The sequence below is a fragment of the Meles meles genome, chromosome 17 (genome assembly GCF_922984935.1).
Source record: "Meles meles chromosome 17, mMelMel3.1 paternal haplotype, whole genome shotgun sequence".
NCBI classification, from domain to species: domain Eukaryota; kingdom Metazoa; phylum Chordata; class Mammalia; order Carnivora; family Mustelidae; genus Meles; species Meles meles.
Window position 1 is genome coordinate 25,213,906 of NC_060082.1, and position 18,008 is coordinate 25,231,913.

Below are 18,008 nucleotides of genomic sequence, written 5' to 3' on the forward strand. Positions count from 1 at the left end.
TTCAGAGTGTCCCATAAACCTGGATCTGGGTCCTGGTCCGGCATGGGTGCTCCTCCCTACCACCCTCCACCCTCACTCAAGGTGATAAAGCCCACCCTCTGTTTAGGAAGTGGGATGGCCGTAGAGATGGGTTCATAGCAGTAGCTAATCAGGCTGGGATAGCAATAGCTAATCATGCTAAGCCCCACTGCCTCCTACTCCAGGAACAGACTGAGGCTCCTGCTGTCTCTGGACACTGTTACACACTGAATCGTAGCCCCCGAAAGTCTTATGTTGAGGTCTCAACCTCTAGTACCTTGGAATGTGACTGTTTGGAGATATCAGACCTCTGAAGAGTAATTAGGTTGGATTGGGGTCTTTACGGTGGGCCCCAGTCCAACATGACGTATAAGGACAGGAGATCAGGACGCGGACACACTCGGAGGAAGAGGGAAGGCAGCCATCCCTACAAGTCAAGGAAAGAGGCCTCAGGAAAAACCAAATCCTGTCCGTACCTTCATCTTGGACTTCTAGCTTCCAGACTCCCAAGAAAGTAACTTTCTGTTAAGCCACCCAATCTGTGGTAAGTCGTTACGGCAGCCCTAGCAAAGTGATACAGGCCCCCGCTCTAGAATCATTCCCCCCACCCCCCACCCCACCATGTGCTGTGCCTCCCCACCCCACAACCCCCAGCCCGGGCTCCAAACCTCCCTCCACAACGCAGCCCCACATTCCTCAAGCCTTCGAGATGCAAAAAACTAGCTTCACAGCCCAATCTCCCACGTCCGGGGCTTTGAGGAGCACTAGTCTCTGCCTCAGAGTGGACGGAGGGAGGGTCAACCGCCCTTGAGGTTCCTGAGGGAATGCGGAGAGACGAGGGAAAACAACCTGATTGATGGGTATCCTGAGTTAGAACCTGTCCCACAGGTGACGACTGGGATTCCAACCCACGGGAGTCCTCAGCCAGACCACTCGTGGTGACATGTGAGTGGAGGGGGTCCCGGTGTCTGGGGCACAGGGCTCTCTCAAGTCATAATCACTGGGTTTCTAGAGGCCAGGGAAGGACACCCAAACTTCTGGGAGAAGTTGAACCTGCACCACCGTCCTTCTCTTAGAGGGTGCGCAGACCCCCAAGCCCCACCCCAGACCCACGAAGCGCTCGCCCCTGCCCCTGCTGGAGGGAAAGGGGGGCTGAGGGGAGGAAGGGAAACGCCCCGTCATGCACGCTCTGTTTGTTCTGGGCCTGGCCATTGACGCAAGAGGCCTTATCATTGGGTCCTCAGGCTGGGCTGGGCAGATCAGATCCGAGAGTTCGGGCGATTCGTCCCCACTGGCTTGCGGGAGAGAGGAAAGGAGAAGGACCGGGGAAGGCCGCGGCAGGGCAAGGAAGAAGCTGCCGGCAGGGCCCATGATGAAGACACTCGTTCTTTTGCTGCTGGTGCTCTTGGACTTGGGGCTGGCTCAACAGCGGCTCCACAGGTGAGGACTCGTCCCCAGCACCCCATCCCCAGACCCCGTCCCCAGACCCCGTCCAGCGGGCACCGCTGCCCGCCCTCGAGCTTAGGGCTGCCCTGGGAGAGAAAAGCTGACGGGGAAATAAAGAGGAGAACGAAGGGCTGGGGAAAGTGGCCGTCTTGTGTTGGCCTTGACCTCCAGCCCATGACAAACCATCCCTCTGCCCCGACCTCTGAGGGAACTCCCTGGCCAAGCCCCAGGGAGCTTCTCACACTAGTGGAGAACGGGAGCCTGCGGCTGTGGTTGGGGGCTCGGGGGACCGAGCATGTCCTCTAGGGACGGACCGCGGCTGCCCCCAGGAGTCTTTCTCTCCCTTTAAATCAATCCTTTATGAGGTTCAAGCACAACTGCGGACCATTTTCGTAGACGACCTCAAAGAGCTCATCTCTGAGAAGGAGGGCCACTTTCAAGTTTAAGGTTCTAAGACTCTTCAGGAGCAGAGACAAGACTGATAGGCCGGGGGCGGAGAGGGCACGGATTCTGGCCATATTGTGGCCAGTTCTGGCAACCCTGCTGCCTTGCAGATCTCCTGCTGTGTAATTCCCCAGTTTACTCCTGGAAGCATGGGGGGGGGGGGGTGAGGGGGAGGGTCTGAGGCAGAACTGCACCTGTGTCTCACACGGGCTGTGTCCTCAGGGTGCCCCTCAGGAGGCGACAGTCCCTCCGGAAGAAGCTGCGGGCACGGGGCCAGCTCTCTGAGTTCTGGAAATCCCAGAATTTGGATATGATCCAGTTCACTGAGTCCTGCACGATGAACCAGGATGCCAACGAGCCCCTCATCAACTACTTGGACGTGAGGCACTCCTGGGGCAGGGGCTGGGGAAGGGGGAGGGGGAGGGTGGCTCGGCCTCTGGGCACGGCCAGTGTCAGGTCAGCGACACTGAAGGCCAGGGTGGATTTCTCTTCTAGGATAACCCATAGGGACCGATCCCCTGGGTCCCGGTGGATTTGACCGAGCAAGCCCCAATGCATCCAAATGGGCAGAGCTCTCTGCAGAAGAAAAGGCCTCCCTAACAGGAGGGCTCTGCTCTGCGTCCTTGGCCAAATGATTTCACTTTCACGAGCTCCCCCTCCCTGATGTTAGAACAAAGGCATTACAATCCTCTGTCTTGCTTTCAAAGCAACTAAGAGAATTAGTGCAAATGAGAGCTAAAGAAGTAGTAGGGGACAGGAGACGTGATTTCCCCTTTGTTTGCTCCTCTGCCTACTGTTGCCACTCCCCAGGCTCTGTAAGCTCCAGGCTGCGCTAACCCGGGCTCTGGTCCCAGAGAGCTCGCCCAAGGCCCCCTGGTGAGCACCTTCCCCTTTCCCACTCCCCACCCTCTGCTCCCTTCCCTCCGTCTCCTATAGATGGAATACTTCGGCACCATCTCCATCGGCTCTCCGCCGCAAAACTTCACAGTCATCTTCGACACTGGCTCCTCCAACCTTTGGGTCCCCTCTGTGTACTGCACCAGCCCAGCTTGCAGTAAGTAGGGCCCCCGGGAGCCCCAGCAGGGAGTGGCAGCTGGGGTCTGGCACTCTGGGGGAGGGGCCTTGACTTCCAGAAACTGGCATGCCACACCACCTTCCCCTCTCCACCTCAAGTCTGCCCTGGGAGTGCCTACGGTAGAAACAGTGCTGGGCCAGGGAGAGAGCTAAAATTTGACTGCTGGCCAAGCCAGCAACTTTCATACAGATCAGAATTAATAGGAGAAAACTCAGCCACTGAAAATACAAACTCAGTACAAATCTTTGAATACACAATGACTCACTCTCTTTGGAACACCCAAAAGAATGTTAGGGGTAGGGAGAGTTCCATTCAAATGGCTGTTTCTGAGCAGGTAGGTGGGCTGGGTTCCAAGGCTGCCTATTCACCTGCTTCAAGAGGGTTTGGTGGCCCATCCCAGGATATCAGAGGTGCGCCTGGTGGGGCACAACATAGGGGTGCGTCCCTTGGCCCAGAGGTAACTCAGGCGTTTTTGTTAGCTTTGGAAAGGGAATAGCTAAAGACAGATGCCCGCGTCTGTTCTGGATAAGGTCTAGAGACACGATGTCTCGGAAAACCTCAGGATTAGGTGTCTACAGGCTAAGCAAGGAGTTGAGAGTCATTGCCTGGAAGGGGGTTTGTTTACCCCTGGGTTTCTTTTGAATGCCAGGCTTTGACCCACACTAGTCGACAGAGACTTCTGCTGGCATCTGATACAGGACGCTTATCTTGGTGTGCCCCATGAGGTCACTGTGGGTGGTCATGTTTGCCCAGAGATGACTAGTTGGTCCCTGATTAGGCCACCACATGCGGCCTACAAGTAACCTACAAGTAACTCACTAAGGTGGGCCATGGCCAACCTTTCTAGAGGTCTCCACTCCATCTTGGGAGTCGAGGGAAGAGAGCTTGCATCTGTGGGCTATCAGGGCAGGAAGAAGGGAGCGAGCTGGCAGCCCAGGCAACAGCTGCATCCTTGCTTTTCCAGAGACACACACCAGGTTCTACCCTTCCCAGTCCAACACGTACAGCACACTGGGGAGTCATTTCTCCATTCAGTATGGGACCGGGAGCTTGTCTGGAATCCTTGGAGCCGACCAAGTCTATGTGAGTACAATTCCTTCGTCTCAACTTTTGGACAGAAGTTTGGGATACAGAATATTCTTCAGAGCCATTAGGGGAACACATTCAGATCTGCCTCAGGAAGAGGTGGAAACAAGGAACTGGCTTCCAGGGACAGGGAGAAGCCCGGCCAGGCGGGAGTAGCCCTTCCTGCTTGAGATCATGGCAGCGGGCCGGTCTGCTCAGGGTGCTGGGTTCTAGAGCGGCAGCAAGGACGAATTCCACAAAGGAACGGTACACAGGGAATGAGTTAAGGCAAGAAGAAGAAAGGAGAAGGAGGAAGGAGAGGGAGGAAGGAGAGGGAAGAACGAAGAGGGAGAAGAAGAAAAGAAGAAGAAGAATGAGTCAAAGATGCTCTCAGTGCAGTAAGGCAAGAAAATAGAAACTAGGGGCATTAAGATTGTAAAGGAAGAAACTATATTGTCATTACTCACATATGACAAGATGCTATATGTAGAAAGTCCAAAAATATGTACAGACCCTTTGGGTTTAATAATTATTTAGCAAAGCCGCTGAACACTAGATTAACAAAATCATTTCTATTTCTGAATATCAGGAAAAACGAATGGAAAATAGATTTCAGAGACATTTATGATCACATCAGAAACATCAAATAACTACAAGTAAACTTAACAAAAAATGTGAAAGATCTCCACTCTAAAAACTGCAAAACATTAGTGAGTGAAATTAAGGAAGACCTACATAAATTGAAAATGACTCAGTATTTCATGACCCGTATTATAGACAAGTCAAATTTTTTAAAAATCCACCTATTCATCAAATGTCACCTCAGTCAAAACAATAGCGATTTTTATTAGAAATTGATGAGCTAATTCTAAAATGTATATGGATACGTAATTCGCCTAGACAATCTAGATGAAGGAAGACACTACGAATATCAAGGCCTACTTTAAAGCTGTAGTAATCAAGGCGGTTTGGTATTGGCACAAGATAAGCCAATGGACAAGTGGAACAAAATGGAAAATTCAGAAACTACTCTGAATTCTGTTGACCATGAAAATTGCAGGGGAGGAAATGAGAGTGTATTTATTAAATACAGTGTGAGGTCCTTTGGATGGCCATAGAGTTAAATTAAACGAAAATTCAAGTTAAAAAAAAAATCTTGACTCTGACCTCACATGTTATCAAACTTCTAATATATTGTAGATGTTTTGCCTCTAGGCATGGATATGTCCAACAGAGGTCTGCGTGCGCGTCCACCAGAGGACATGCCCAGGCAGCACTGTTAGCCATAGTCTAGACAGGAAACAACCCAAATTCCCAGCAATGGATAATGACAGTGTGTTCATATCATGGGATACTGACGGTGAACGAGATTACACATAGTACCTGGAAGCCAGCAGACGGGTGTTTTTGAGGAAAGGTACAACCAATTCGCAGCGTGCCTGAAGCGGCTTCTGGTCTGGGAGCTCGCTGACCAGGGTGATTTTGTGAAAACTCACTGAACTGTGCACTTAGAATTTCTGCATTAAACTTCCATTTTTAAAAAAGATTTTATTTATTTATTTGATAGAGAGCAAGATATCCCAAGTAGGCAGAGAGGCAGGCGGGGGGGTGGGGAAGCAGTCTCCCTGCTGAGCAGAGAGCCCGATGTGGGGCTCGATTCCAGGACTCTTAGATCATGACCCAAGCTGAAGACAGAGACTTAATCCACTGAGGCACCTAGGCGCCCCTAAACTTCAATAAAAAAAAAAAAAAAGTTTACATAAAGAACATTGAGGGTGTGGGAATATGGTGAAACCACTGGGCTCATGTAATCAAGGAAAGCTGGGTGGGGGAAGAGTTCGCTTCAGACCAGAGGGAGAATCCAGGAATCTGAGACTCTGTGCCAGAGACCTCCCGTGCAGTTCTCTTTCGGGCTCTCTTCCATCAGGTGGAAGGACTGGTTGTGGTCGGCCAGCAGTTTGGAGAGAGCGTCACGGAGCCCGGCCAGACCTTTGTGAACGCAGAGTTTGATGGCATTCTGGGCCTGGGCTACCCCTCCTTGGCTGTGGGAGGGGTGACCCCGGTGTTCGACAACATGATGGCGCAGAACCTGGTGGATATACCCATGTTTTCCGTGTACATGAGCAGGTAGGCCCGTCAAGCCCACCAAGGTGAAGGTCAGTTACAACCCCTGGGAGATAACATGGTACAGCCAAGGAGCATCAGCCTTAACAGTCGGATGCCTGACGTGGCTCCCTTGCTGCACCCATTACCAGCTGCGTGACCTTGGGCTTACCCTCTCTGGGCATTGAAGAAACGGGGCTTGCCTTACTTTGTAAACTGTAGTGCACTGAGCCAATGGGAGGAATCTCTGGGGTTGGCTCTTCGTTTGTGCAGTGAATAAATATTTATCAAGTTCCTATTACGTGCCTACCACGGTGCCAGGTACCGCGAGCACCGTGAGACCAGGAAGCTGGATTCCCATGGGAGGAGGCAGGAAAAAATTCAAAAGGAAACTGATGATAAAATAATGAGTTGTTAAGGGCATAATAAGATCCAGAATTTATTTAATATAGACTATTATTCAGCCTGCAAAAGGAAGGAAATTCTAACACAGGCTACCAGAGGATGAACCGTGAGGACCTTAAGTGAAACGAGCCAGTCACAGGAGGACAAATGCCGCCTGATTTCACCTACAGGAGGCTTCCTGGAGTCTCACCTTCACAGAGGCAGTCGAATGGTGGTTGCCAGATGTGGGGGGAGGGGAAATAGGAAGTTGCTGTTTAATGAGAAGTTCCGGACTCTCCTCATGGAAGTGGAGAACAAGGAACAGGGGCTTAGGAGAAGATAGGGTAAGCTGAGTGGCCTGTGGTCATTCTTGCCTGGGATCCTGAAAGGGTCATCTCACCTTCATCCCTACATAGGACGGAGATTTCTGACCTTTCCGACCCCTCCCCTGTGTGATATGGCCTCAGCTTACCCTGTTTTCTCATAAGCCCCTACCCCTTGTTCTCCACTTCCACGCGGAAAGTCTTGAATTTCCTTTATTAAACTGCATCGCTGAATTTGGGCCCAGCCCAGGCAGAACTGGGTGCAAGAGGGCCCAGACCCCTCTGCCGCCCCCCTGCAGAGTTTCCTGCTCCCTTCCAGCCCGGAAAGACAGGGGGGAGAATGGGAAAGAGCAAAGCCTTTGCCGTCTGGCTGACCTGAAGCCCCGAGTCTCAGTTTCCTCAGATGGACACGAGGTTGATGTACAAAATAAATAGGATGAAGCAGGTAAAATTCTTCGCCCAGGGCCCTGCACAAAGGCTGACAACAAACGGGAGTCCTTGCCCCCATCTCCCCAAATCTGCTTTCCTACGATGCCCGCAATACCTGGTTCCTTTCCCCTTTACCACGGTGCCTCGCGGCGCCCTGAGTTTTGTATTTTTTGATCCTTTTCCTCCTAAAAATGAATCAGTTTCGTGTCCTATTTCCCCAGAATCCTGTTAGGTGCCAGATCATAGTCTGAAACAGCAGCACCAAGGAAAGTAAATAAATTTTCCAGCTCTAGTAATTCATGTTGCATTCCCATTAAGGTTTCCTTACCTTAGCACGCCGGGATGAGTCATACGGAAACTCCAGGCACCATCAAAACAAAAGTGGGAAAGATACTTAGGGGAAAAGGCTTTTTTTGGGGGGTGGGGGGAGGCACGTAAGTCATGTGGTGGTGCACACCCCAGGGGTCCTAGCCTCGGTTCTGCATGAGTTCTGCATGACCCAGCAGCTGTCCCCATCTACTTCCTCCCTTGCCCTTTTATCAAAGAAGCAAGAAGACATTCACAAACGATCAGGCAGAGCTATTTCTATACTTCATCCTTTTGCTCAAAAAGGCCCAGATTAATCAACTTGCAGTAATCGGGAGCCCTGATCTCAAAGCCCAGGCTGATATTTCTGCCTGTCTAGATGCTTGAGGTAGGTGACCAGCTTGTTCCTATGGTATCCCAGCGGCCCTTCCCCGACGATCTGCCTTTCTTTCCGTGTAGTGACCCAGAAGGCGGTGCAGGGAGCGAACTCATTTTCGGAGGCTATGACCACTCCCATTTTTCTGGGAATCTGAACTGGGTCCCTGTCACCAAGCAAGGCTACTGGCAGATTGCCCTGGATGCGTGAGTATTCTCCCTGCAGTAGTTATGGTACGAGGCAAGAACTCAAGATGGGCACAAGGCAAATCGGGTTCAGTGAGTTGACCTGAATCAGCGTGCTGGTCCCCGGGAGAGGAGCCGGGGGGTGGGGGAGCTTGCCACGTGAGGCTGGAAATGTGGAGGTGCAGGAGGGGGCTGCCGTTGCCAGGGCAATAGGCACGCGTTACCATATCTCAGCTTCCTTCCTGGTCTATGTGCTGCGCCCTCGAGTGGACAGACGATAAATACAAACCCTCCGCCAATTACCTGGGGCTCGTTTCACATGAATTCACACACAGGGCCAGGGGTGGGTGACACAGGGTACAGGAGTCAACCAGACTCAGATTTCGCCTCAGTGAAGCATGTCCGGAAGATCATACACACACACACACACACACACACACACGCCCTGCTACCATCGTGAAAGGGACAGTGGTCAGTGGTCTGAAAGACCACCAAAGTGGCCCAGCAGATGGGGTGGGACGGCTTCTATTCTCGTCAAGCAGGGGTTTCCTGGAGGAGGTGACCCGGACTGGACCTTGACCTACATACATGCAGACATTGGGGGCGGGTGGCATAGAGCAATCAGGGACGTGGGACCAGATGCCTGTCACATACCGAGCACTGTGTCAGAGAATGCAGGAATTTAAAGAAATGCAATTCACACTTCAATTCTGCCAAGGACACGTTTCTGCGAGGTGAGAGCCTGTGCTAGCCACGAGGGACAGAACAGCAGAAAGCCTCAGGGCTCACTGTCTGCTGAGGGTTTTTCAAACCAGCAGGGCTAACCCGCTTATGGGTCATGGTCTCATTTTAGGGGATCATGATGCACATTTTTAATGAAATGGAATAAAATAGAAGATATCAGCATGCACTTCACATACTAAGGTTAAGCCCTATTTTGTGAAATTTTTATATTGTGTGTATGTGTATGGGGTCTAAAAGTAAATGTATTTCCTGTTATGGATCTCAGTCACAGAAAAACTGACAAATATTGATGGGTGAGACCATCGGATTGGGTATCACTGCTGTTTGTTTGAGAGCCCGGCAGAGGGTGAGAGCAGCTGGGGAGCCTGGGGAACTCCAGGGCCGAGGGGAAGGGGGACTGATGTGATAGAGACAGGGGTGAGGGGTTGGCTGATGACATTTCTTTCGTCCTCAGAATCCAGGTGGGAGGCACGGTGATGTTCTGCTCCGAGGGCTGCCAGGCCATCGTGGACACGGGGACTTCCCTCATCACAGGCCCCTCGGACAACATCAAGCAGCTGCAGAAGGCCATTGGGGCAGAACCCATGGATGGAGAAGTCCGTGCCTGCCGGGTAGGGAAGAGGCGGGAGCAGGAGAGGGGGAATGCCTCTAAATGGGTCCTCTGTGTTGTGTTTTAGTATGGGGTGGAGTGTGCTAACCTCAACGTCATGCCGGATGTGACCTTCACCATCAATGGCGTCTCCTACACCCTCCAACCAACCGCCTATACCCTGCTGGTAAGAACTGTTTCCTCATTCTGCAAATCATAGGGCCTCCCCCACCAGCCCACCACTTCCTCTTTTCGGTCGCCTGCACTCAGGCTGCATTTACGCCGAGCCCCCCTCCCATCTTCTCCTGCACTGAAGGAGCGTTCCCTCCAGAAAGGACAGAGCTGCCTGTGGTGGGAAGATGGTCGCCAGGCTGGTTCTCTCTCAGTTCCCGTCCTGCCACGAAGCAGCAGCAAACCTTGGACATTTAGTGACGTTTTCTGACAGGATTGTAGACTTTTCAACGGACAAAAGTTTAGCCCCTCAAACATCCAGTAAGACTGGATGTTATTATCGCATTCTGTGGATGAGGATATCGAGTCCCAGAAAGTTAGGAGGCTCAAGATACGAGCTACTTCGGGAGGAGGGACGGAATGAGGTTGTAATCACGTTCAGATGAACATTCTCCTCAGACAAGAAAGTGTCTTTCATTGCAGTAGATTCCTAAGTTTGTAGGGTTGAGGTAGAATTCCCCAGAAAGGGAATTCCTGGGGGGAAACCTGTGATCGCTTCACACCACAGTTGGCCTAGATTTTCAATATCACATGCGGTCCTTTGGTGACACTCAACATACTGACTTCACCAGAGAGTCACCCACAGCCCCAGGGTGACTGCATCAGAATGGAGGTACTAAGGTGTAGCGGACTTTAGGGACTTAACTACCCCGCCACACCTTGGTCTCCATTAACCCACTCTCCAAGCCGCCAAGCATAAACAGACAGTGCAAGTGAAAACAAATGTTCTTTTAAAGTTTTTAAATGCCATTTAGTTGACATACAGGGCAATATTAGTTCCAGGTATACAATATGGCGGCTCACCACTTCCAAACCACCCAGTACTCAACACAAGTGCCCGCCTTCATCCTCATCACCTGTCTCACCCATCCCCCCCACCCAACTCCCCTCTGGTAACCATCAGTTTGTTCTCCGTAGTTAAGACTACATCACTGTTTCTTAGTTCACCTTTCTTTCTCTCTCTCCTTTCCTCTTTGCTCATTTGTTTTCTTTCTTAATTCCACAAGTGAATGTGATCATATGATAATTCTCTTTCTCTGACTTAGCATTAGTTTAACATTATACCCTCTAGCTCCATCCACAACATTGCAAATGGCAAGGCTTCATTCTTTGTATGACTGAGTAATATTCATCTATTTATATATGTATATATATATATATATATATATATACATATATATATATATATATATCCCACATTTTCTTTATCCATTCATCAAGTGTCTGTGGACACTTGGGCTGTTTCTGCAACTTGGCTATTGTCTATTGTGGATAATGCTGCTATAAACATCAGAGGGCATGTATCTCTTTGAATTAGTATGTTTGTATGCTTTGGATAAATACTTAGTAGTGCAGTTGCACAAAAATCCTAGAAGAGAACACAGACAATAACCTCTTTAACACTGGCCACAGCAACTTCTTTCTAGATACGCCTCCTGAGGCAAAGGGGGAAAAAAAAACCAAAAATAAACTATTGGAAACTCATCAAAGTAAAAATTTTCTGCATGGTAAAGGAAACAATCAAAAAAACTAAAAGGCAGTCTACAGAATGGGAGAAAATATTTGCAAATGACGTATCCAATAAAGGGTTAGTATCCAAAATACATAAAGAACTTACAAAACTCAACACCCCCAAAAAACCCAAATAATCCAATTAACAATGGGCAGAAGGCACAAGTAGACATTTCTCCAAAGAAGACATCCAGTTGGCCAACAGACACGTGAAAAGATGCTCAACATCACGGATCATCACGGAAATGCAAATCAAAACTACAATGAGATGTTACCTCACACATACCAGAATGGCTAAAATCAACAAGGCAAGAAACAACAGGTATTGGAGAGGATGTGGAGAAAAGGGAACCCTCTTGCACTGATGGTGCAGAGGGTGCAGCCACTCTAGAAAACAGTGTGGAGGGTCCTCAGATAGGACTACCCTATGATCCAGCAATTGCACTACTAAGAAAACAAATTTTTGCTTTAAAACACGGCTTCATGTCAAGCCCCCTAAGCTTCTCCAACAAAGGGATTCTGGAGATGCCACTATGAACATGACCCTGGGGACAAGCTAGATACTAACTAGCCTATATACCCGCTGGCCCCCCATTACCCCCATACTCTCCCACCTGCACCCTATGTGAGTCCCTGCCCACCCCACTTCCTTCCCATTGCCCAGCGTGGTACCCTTGTCCTTTCCTGCCAGTAGATTTCAATCAGAGCCCCCTCAGCCAGCCAAGGATGCTGTAACAGCATTGCGTGGTCATCCCCTTCCTCTCCAGAAGGCGCGTTAAGCCCTCTGTAAACTCTCCAGACTCTCATCAGCAACCTCAAATCTCAAACAGTTGTTGGAAAGACGACAGCTGCCTAGTAGACCCCAAGTCTTTGCCAAACTGAAAAGTAAGTTTGGGGGAAGTAACACTCTTTCCACAGGACACTGGATACCTACCTGCCTAGTTCTCCCCCAGAACATCAAAAAACCAGCTGTGTAATTTCTCCCCCTTAAAAAATGAAGTTGAGCTTCACTAGAAACTAAAGAAACCGGAATTTAAGCCAAGATCTTCTAAAGCCAGCCCTTTTGCTCTTGCAGTCATGCAACAAGGTTTCACTTTTTCCAGTTGTAAAATGGGAGGCAGGGGGCGTGTATGAGAGGTGAACAATTCTCAGAATTGTAGAACTTAGAAGCCCAGGTCCACATATACGAGACTGTGCAGACACTTTGCTGAGCAAACAAGTGGAGGTGTGTAAGAGCGGGAGGAAGAACCAACGAGCCAACACTGTGACTGTCCAAGGCCATTCGGCCATTCGGTATAGTCACTACCACTACCACACAGTACAGCCCTCCTACTTCCCTTTTCTCCCCCTACGTCACTTACACCTTCTCTCCCACCCCAGGACCTTGTGGATGGAATGGAGTTCTGCAGCAGCGGCTTTCAAGGGCTTGACATCCAGCCTCCCGCTGGGCCCCTCTGGATCCTGGGAGATGTCTTCATTCGGCAGTTTTACTCGGTCTTTGATCGTGGGAATAACCGTGTTGGGCTGGCCCCGGCAGTCCCCTAAGTCAGAGCCTTGTGCCTCTGCCTGCCTGCCCGCCCGACACCCCTTGGAAATCCAGCTGCGCCCGTTAGGTTGGCACACACTTCACGGTGGTCAAAAAGTCATTTTCAGGAAGCTACGGTTCTGGAGCTGCAACTTGAATTAGGTCCAAAGAGAGCATACGAACACACACTGACACACTTCACACACACCTCACACACACCCGTGTGCACCCACCTCCACCGCCATCAGGATGGCAGCATTAAGTTGTATGCCCATACTTTTTATTGTTGCTAACATTTCCTTTTGGAAATCTCCAGACATGTACCCAAGCAGAGATTGGACACAGAGATTACCTGCACGTGGCCAGGCCTGTTTTATCAGTACCTACCACCCCTCCTTTCCCCAGCCCACCTGCCTGCATTATCCTGAAGCAAATTCCTGGCATCACATCATAAATCATCACATCCAAGATTTATCCATAAATCCTCGTAATACTCTTAAATAGGCAATCCGTGTTCAGATGTTCCCCATTGTCTGGGAAACGTTGGGTCATTTTTATCGGTGACTTGTGTGTATCAGGATGCAAATAAAATTCAAATTTGAACTGTCTCTAATCGACTGCATTCTGAATTTTGCAGGTTGAAAGCCTGAGATGTCCAGCGATGTGGCTCTCTGAGTCCATCTTTCCTACAAAATGGCAGTGGGCTCTAGAGCCTGGTTTTGTGGCAATAATATTTCATCCACAGTGCCGGGCACATCCCCTAGCAGCCCATCAGGAGGCAGATCATGCCTGGAGCCTCTTTACTCACAAGGTTAGGACGGATGAGTGGGTTTGGGAGCTGTTGGGCTCACACATCCATCCATGAGCAATTTCCTTCAACCGATTTCCTTCAGCATTTCACCCAAAGATTTCAGCAACCACTAATTATCATGGCCGAGATCCACACTATCATTAGGGCTGCAAAACAGAGATTCTTTTCAAATTCTAATTTTTTTCACCTGGGTTTTTTTTGTTTTTTTTTTTTGGCCAGAGCTGTTCTGTTAAAAAAAAAAAAAAAATGCGTTCATCAACTATTGGCTTACTATTAGGTATAGTTCATATAGGAATGGCAAGCTTACTTGGCTTTTTCCCTTTACTTACCGGCTTTCAGAAAAGTGAGTGTGCTTCAACTTACTGTAGTCTTTTCAATATTCAAAGCACCCCACACTTAGCCAGAAGGTGCCCCTTCGAGGTAGTTTCTGTGAACTTTTGACTTGACCCCAATATGAAAAGGTGTTCCAGGCACAGTCCCAAGGAATCCTGGTTCCTGGTTGTGTGCTCTGAAGTTTATTGTAAATGGAAATATTTCAGAATGTGCAAGGAGAGGGGTATGGGGAGAGAGGGGCTCTGAATGAACCCTTTTCTCCTATGGGGCCACAGGGCCCACCCTGAGGGAGCTGACATGGTAAATCCAGGTCCAAGTTGCATCCTGGTGCGATGGTGGGATCTCTTCTGGGGGCATCTGTTGTCACCAGGAACAACATGACTTTCTTTCCCTTCCTTTTGCTCTTGCTTTTTGCAAAATGCAAGCATCTTCAAGGATTTTCTTATTAAAAAGTAAGTGAAAGTCCTCAATGATCCTAATCCCCAAAGATAAGCATCATTATTAATTTGAAGTTGTTTTATGCAGACTTTGTATACACAGAGATAGCCATAGGTAAGAAATTATTTTTTCCTGCAAAAAAAGGAATCATAGGGCGCCTGGGTGGCTCAGTTGGTTAAGCAACTGCCTTCAGCTCAGGTCATGATCCTGAAGTCCCGGAATCGAGTCCCGCATTGGGCTCCCAGCTCCACGGGGAGTCTGCTTCTCCCTCTCATCTTCTCCTCACTCATGCTCTCTATCACTGTCTCTCTCTCAAATAAATAAATAAAATCTTAAAAAAAAAAAAAAGGAATCATAGGGGTGCCAGGATAATGCAGTCAGTTAAGTATCTGCCTTTAATTCATGTCATGATCCCAGGGTCCTGGGATAGAGTCCCACATCGGGCTCTCTGCTCATTGAGGAGTCTGCTGCTCTCTCTCCCTCTGCCGCTTCCCCTGCTCATGCTCTCACTTTCATGTGCTCTCTCTCCCTCAAATGAATAAACAAAAAATTGGGGGGGGGAGGGGGGTGATGCTACACACTCTTGTGTCTAAACTGCTCATGTGACAGGTTCCACATCAGCACAGTCAGCTCTTGGGACGTCTTGGAACATCTGCACGGTGTCTGTTTATTGATCAAATCCTCTTTTAATGAACATTAGATTCATTTGGGTTTAATTCAACCCAATCCCATAAATATTTTGTGCCAGGCACTGAGTAACTCTACGATCGGTAGGACAGATCCCAGCTGTCACTTTTGGCACAGAGGTCATGGAAGACACACCAGGTTTGCATTTGAACTTGAACCTAGATTTGCATTTGTGCCCTGTCTGGATCAATCTGGTGACCTTGGCTAGTGACTTCAATGTCTCTGAGATGCCCACCTCCCAGAGCTATGGGTTTTCCTGGATGGAAGGACTTAGCTCATCATGTTAACTCCCTTCCCCCTTTAAGTATGAAGTCATGGTGATCCCAGGTTCACACATTTACACACACACTTTTTTGGTTTTGTTCATTCATTTTTTTTAACTAAATTATCACTTCCAGAGTTAATTCAGAACAGCCTGATCCAAATAAACTATCAAAGGAGTACACTAGAGCAGACAGCATCGCAGGCTCCGGAGTCGTACAGGCCTGGGCTGGCTTCTCGATACCAGTTGTGGGCGCTCTGCACCTCAGTTCCTCCATCTGTAAAATGGGCATGTTAACAGTAACCACCTCATGGGTTATTGTGAGGATCCAACAGCTACAGTGCGTATGTGTAAACACTCATCACCCAGGGACCAGACCCACACTCAGCATGGGCAAGTCTCACACAGGGCAGAAGGGCCTAGAGCAAAAAAGCTTCATGACTCCTCTAAAACAAGCACCCAAGAGCCCTGTGGGAGGTCACCGGCACATTGCCTCCCAGCAGGCTTTCTCTCTAAAGGCGATCTCCATGCAGCAGGCTCCCCTGATGGGTTGCATGTGCCTCCATGTCCCTGTGGGCCTGGGGCCTGGGGCCTGAGTGCTGGAGGCCTGGGGCATGAGGGCAGCGCTGGCTCTGTGCCCGCAGGAAGTGAGAGCAGGCCCGAGGCTGCCGAGAGCCTGTTCTGCTCTCAGAGCCAGTTCTGCTCTGAGTGCGCTGTCTCTCCAGGCAGAAGTGATGCTTTCCATCCGTGTGGACTAAACTCTGCTGGTTCGGCATCAGCTTAGCCCCGTGGGCTTCCCAAACCTGACCTTTGCTCTTCGTGACCCTCATATCCGCGCTGTTACCCCTGAAACTTGGGTCCTTGTCCCGTGTCCCATGTCTGATCCTAGGTCACAAACCTCTCAGTGGTAGGTCAAGAGTTTTGGGCAAGCTTCGCTGCACCCTGGGAATCAGTTCCCTGGAGCTGCTATGAAACAGTGCCACAACGGGGTGGCTTAAAGCTACAGGAACGGACCAGCTCACAGCTCCCGAAGCTAGAAATCCAAGATCAAGGGCTCAACAGGGCCATTGTCTCTCTGAAACCCATAGGGGAGAATCTTCCTTACCTCTCCAAAGTTTTGTGCGACTGGCTGACAGTCCTTCACGTTCCTTGTCTTACAGCGGCAACACTTCAGTCTCTGCCCGGTGGTCCTCTGTGCGTCTTTGTGTCTCTTCTCTTCTAAGGACACAGCTATATTGGCTAAGGGCCTCCCTACTCTAGTACGAGCTCATCTCAACTTAACTAACTGCATCTTCCAAGACCCTCTTTCCAAATGAGGGACTGGGGCTTATGACTCAACATGTATTTGGGGGAAACACAATTCAACCTGTAACAGATGCGTCACTAATCAGCGGCTCTTATGTGTTTATTTTCACCTTATCAAAGTCCTTTCAGGAGCTTTGGGTATTTTGTCCTTCTTCCCTTTCTTCTCTTTGTTTTCTCCCCTCCAAAAAAAAAAAAAAAATCTGTAAATTAGAGCAGGTCTTATTACCCTATTCTCTAAAATGAGGAAACTGGAGTGATGAAATAATGAAATGACTTTTCAAAAGTCGTAGTGAAATTAGAATCCACGTCTCCTGGCCCCTCACCCCCGTTGCTAATTTTTTTTTTTTTTTAAGATTTCACTTATTTATTTGCCAGAGAGAGCATGCGTGCACAAGCAGGGGGAGAGGCAGGCAGAGAGAGAAGCGGGTTCCCAGCTGAGCAGGGAGCCTGATGCAGGACTCGATCCCAGGACCCTGGGATCATGACCCGAGCTGAAGGCAGCCACTTCACCGACTCAGCCAGCCAGGCGTCCCCTCGGCTTCTAATTTATTCCCCTTCCCCCAAGCCCAGGTATCTGTCAGTGCAGGATGTCTCCAGGGCAAGGATGACAGGGAGATTTTGGTCATTCCCCCCAATAATAGTTACCTTTTAAAATAAAAACGCATTTGCTGCCGACAAGTCCACGGTTGCTGATCCCAAGAAGCTCCAGACAGCTTCCTCCTGTGTCTGTGGAAGAAAGACCCCGCTATGAGGGTTCCAGGGAACCTGCTGTGTCTGGGCTGGGCATCACCTCTTTTGAGGAGTCGTCCCTCTCCTGTTCCGTGTGAGGCTGGCGGGCCGGCAGTCCAGTCATCAGCACCCACATTCCAGGCACAGGCCTCAGTCACGCCCACCAGGCTCTCTCTCTCTCTCTCTCTCTCTCTCTCTCTCGGGAAGCTGGATGTTGAGGGGCCCCACAGGGAGGACGGGTGTTGGGGCCTGGCAGGCACACGGGGAGATAGCTCCCAAGTCCGCAGTGCTGAGACCGCCCCGGCTACCCTGCCTCTGTCCTTCCCAACGACCTGTCATCCGGCTGAAGAGCTCTGGCACGTGCATCTGCCACAGGAGGGTGAGCAGATGACTGTCCCACGGTGCGAGTCAGAGGACTCGGGACTGTGAAGCCTGATCCCTTCTCTAAGTGGAGCTCGAGGGCAGGGCTCGGCCACCTGGCTGGGCAGCTCTTCCAGAAGAATGCATACCCGCGGGGATGGTGAGGGGAGAGGACACACGGGAGAACTTACTCCCGGACCACAAACATGGGGTGTGTGAAGGACACGCAAGGCCGGGCCTCGGGACCAGAACACGCTTCTGCTCCTCCGTTTCACCATCCGCCTCTTGGTCTTCCAACACTCGCCAGGTTATGACGTAGCACCAACTA

General features: G+C 50.0%; 1 protein-coding gene across 1 annotated transcript; it reads left to right on the forward strand.

The window, feature by feature from the left end:
- The first annotated feature begins 1,304 nt into the window (after positions 1-1,304).
- CTSE (cathepsin E) lies at positions 1,305-13,357 on the forward strand. The gene is made up of 9 exons (XM_045982976.1): positions 1,305-1,458; positions 2,131-2,287; positions 2,845-2,962; positions 3,948-4,066; positions 5,976-6,175; positions 8,053-8,175; positions 9,353-9,494; positions 9,576-9,674; positions 12,611-13,357. The coding sequence occupies exons 1-9, from the start codon at positions 1,388-1,390 to the stop codon at positions 12,773-12,775; spliced, it is 1,194 nt and encodes a 397-aa protein (XP_045838932.1). The 5' UTR covers positions 1,305-1,387; the 3' UTR covers positions 12,776-13,357.
- Positions 13,358-18,008: the final 4,651 nt, after the last annotated feature.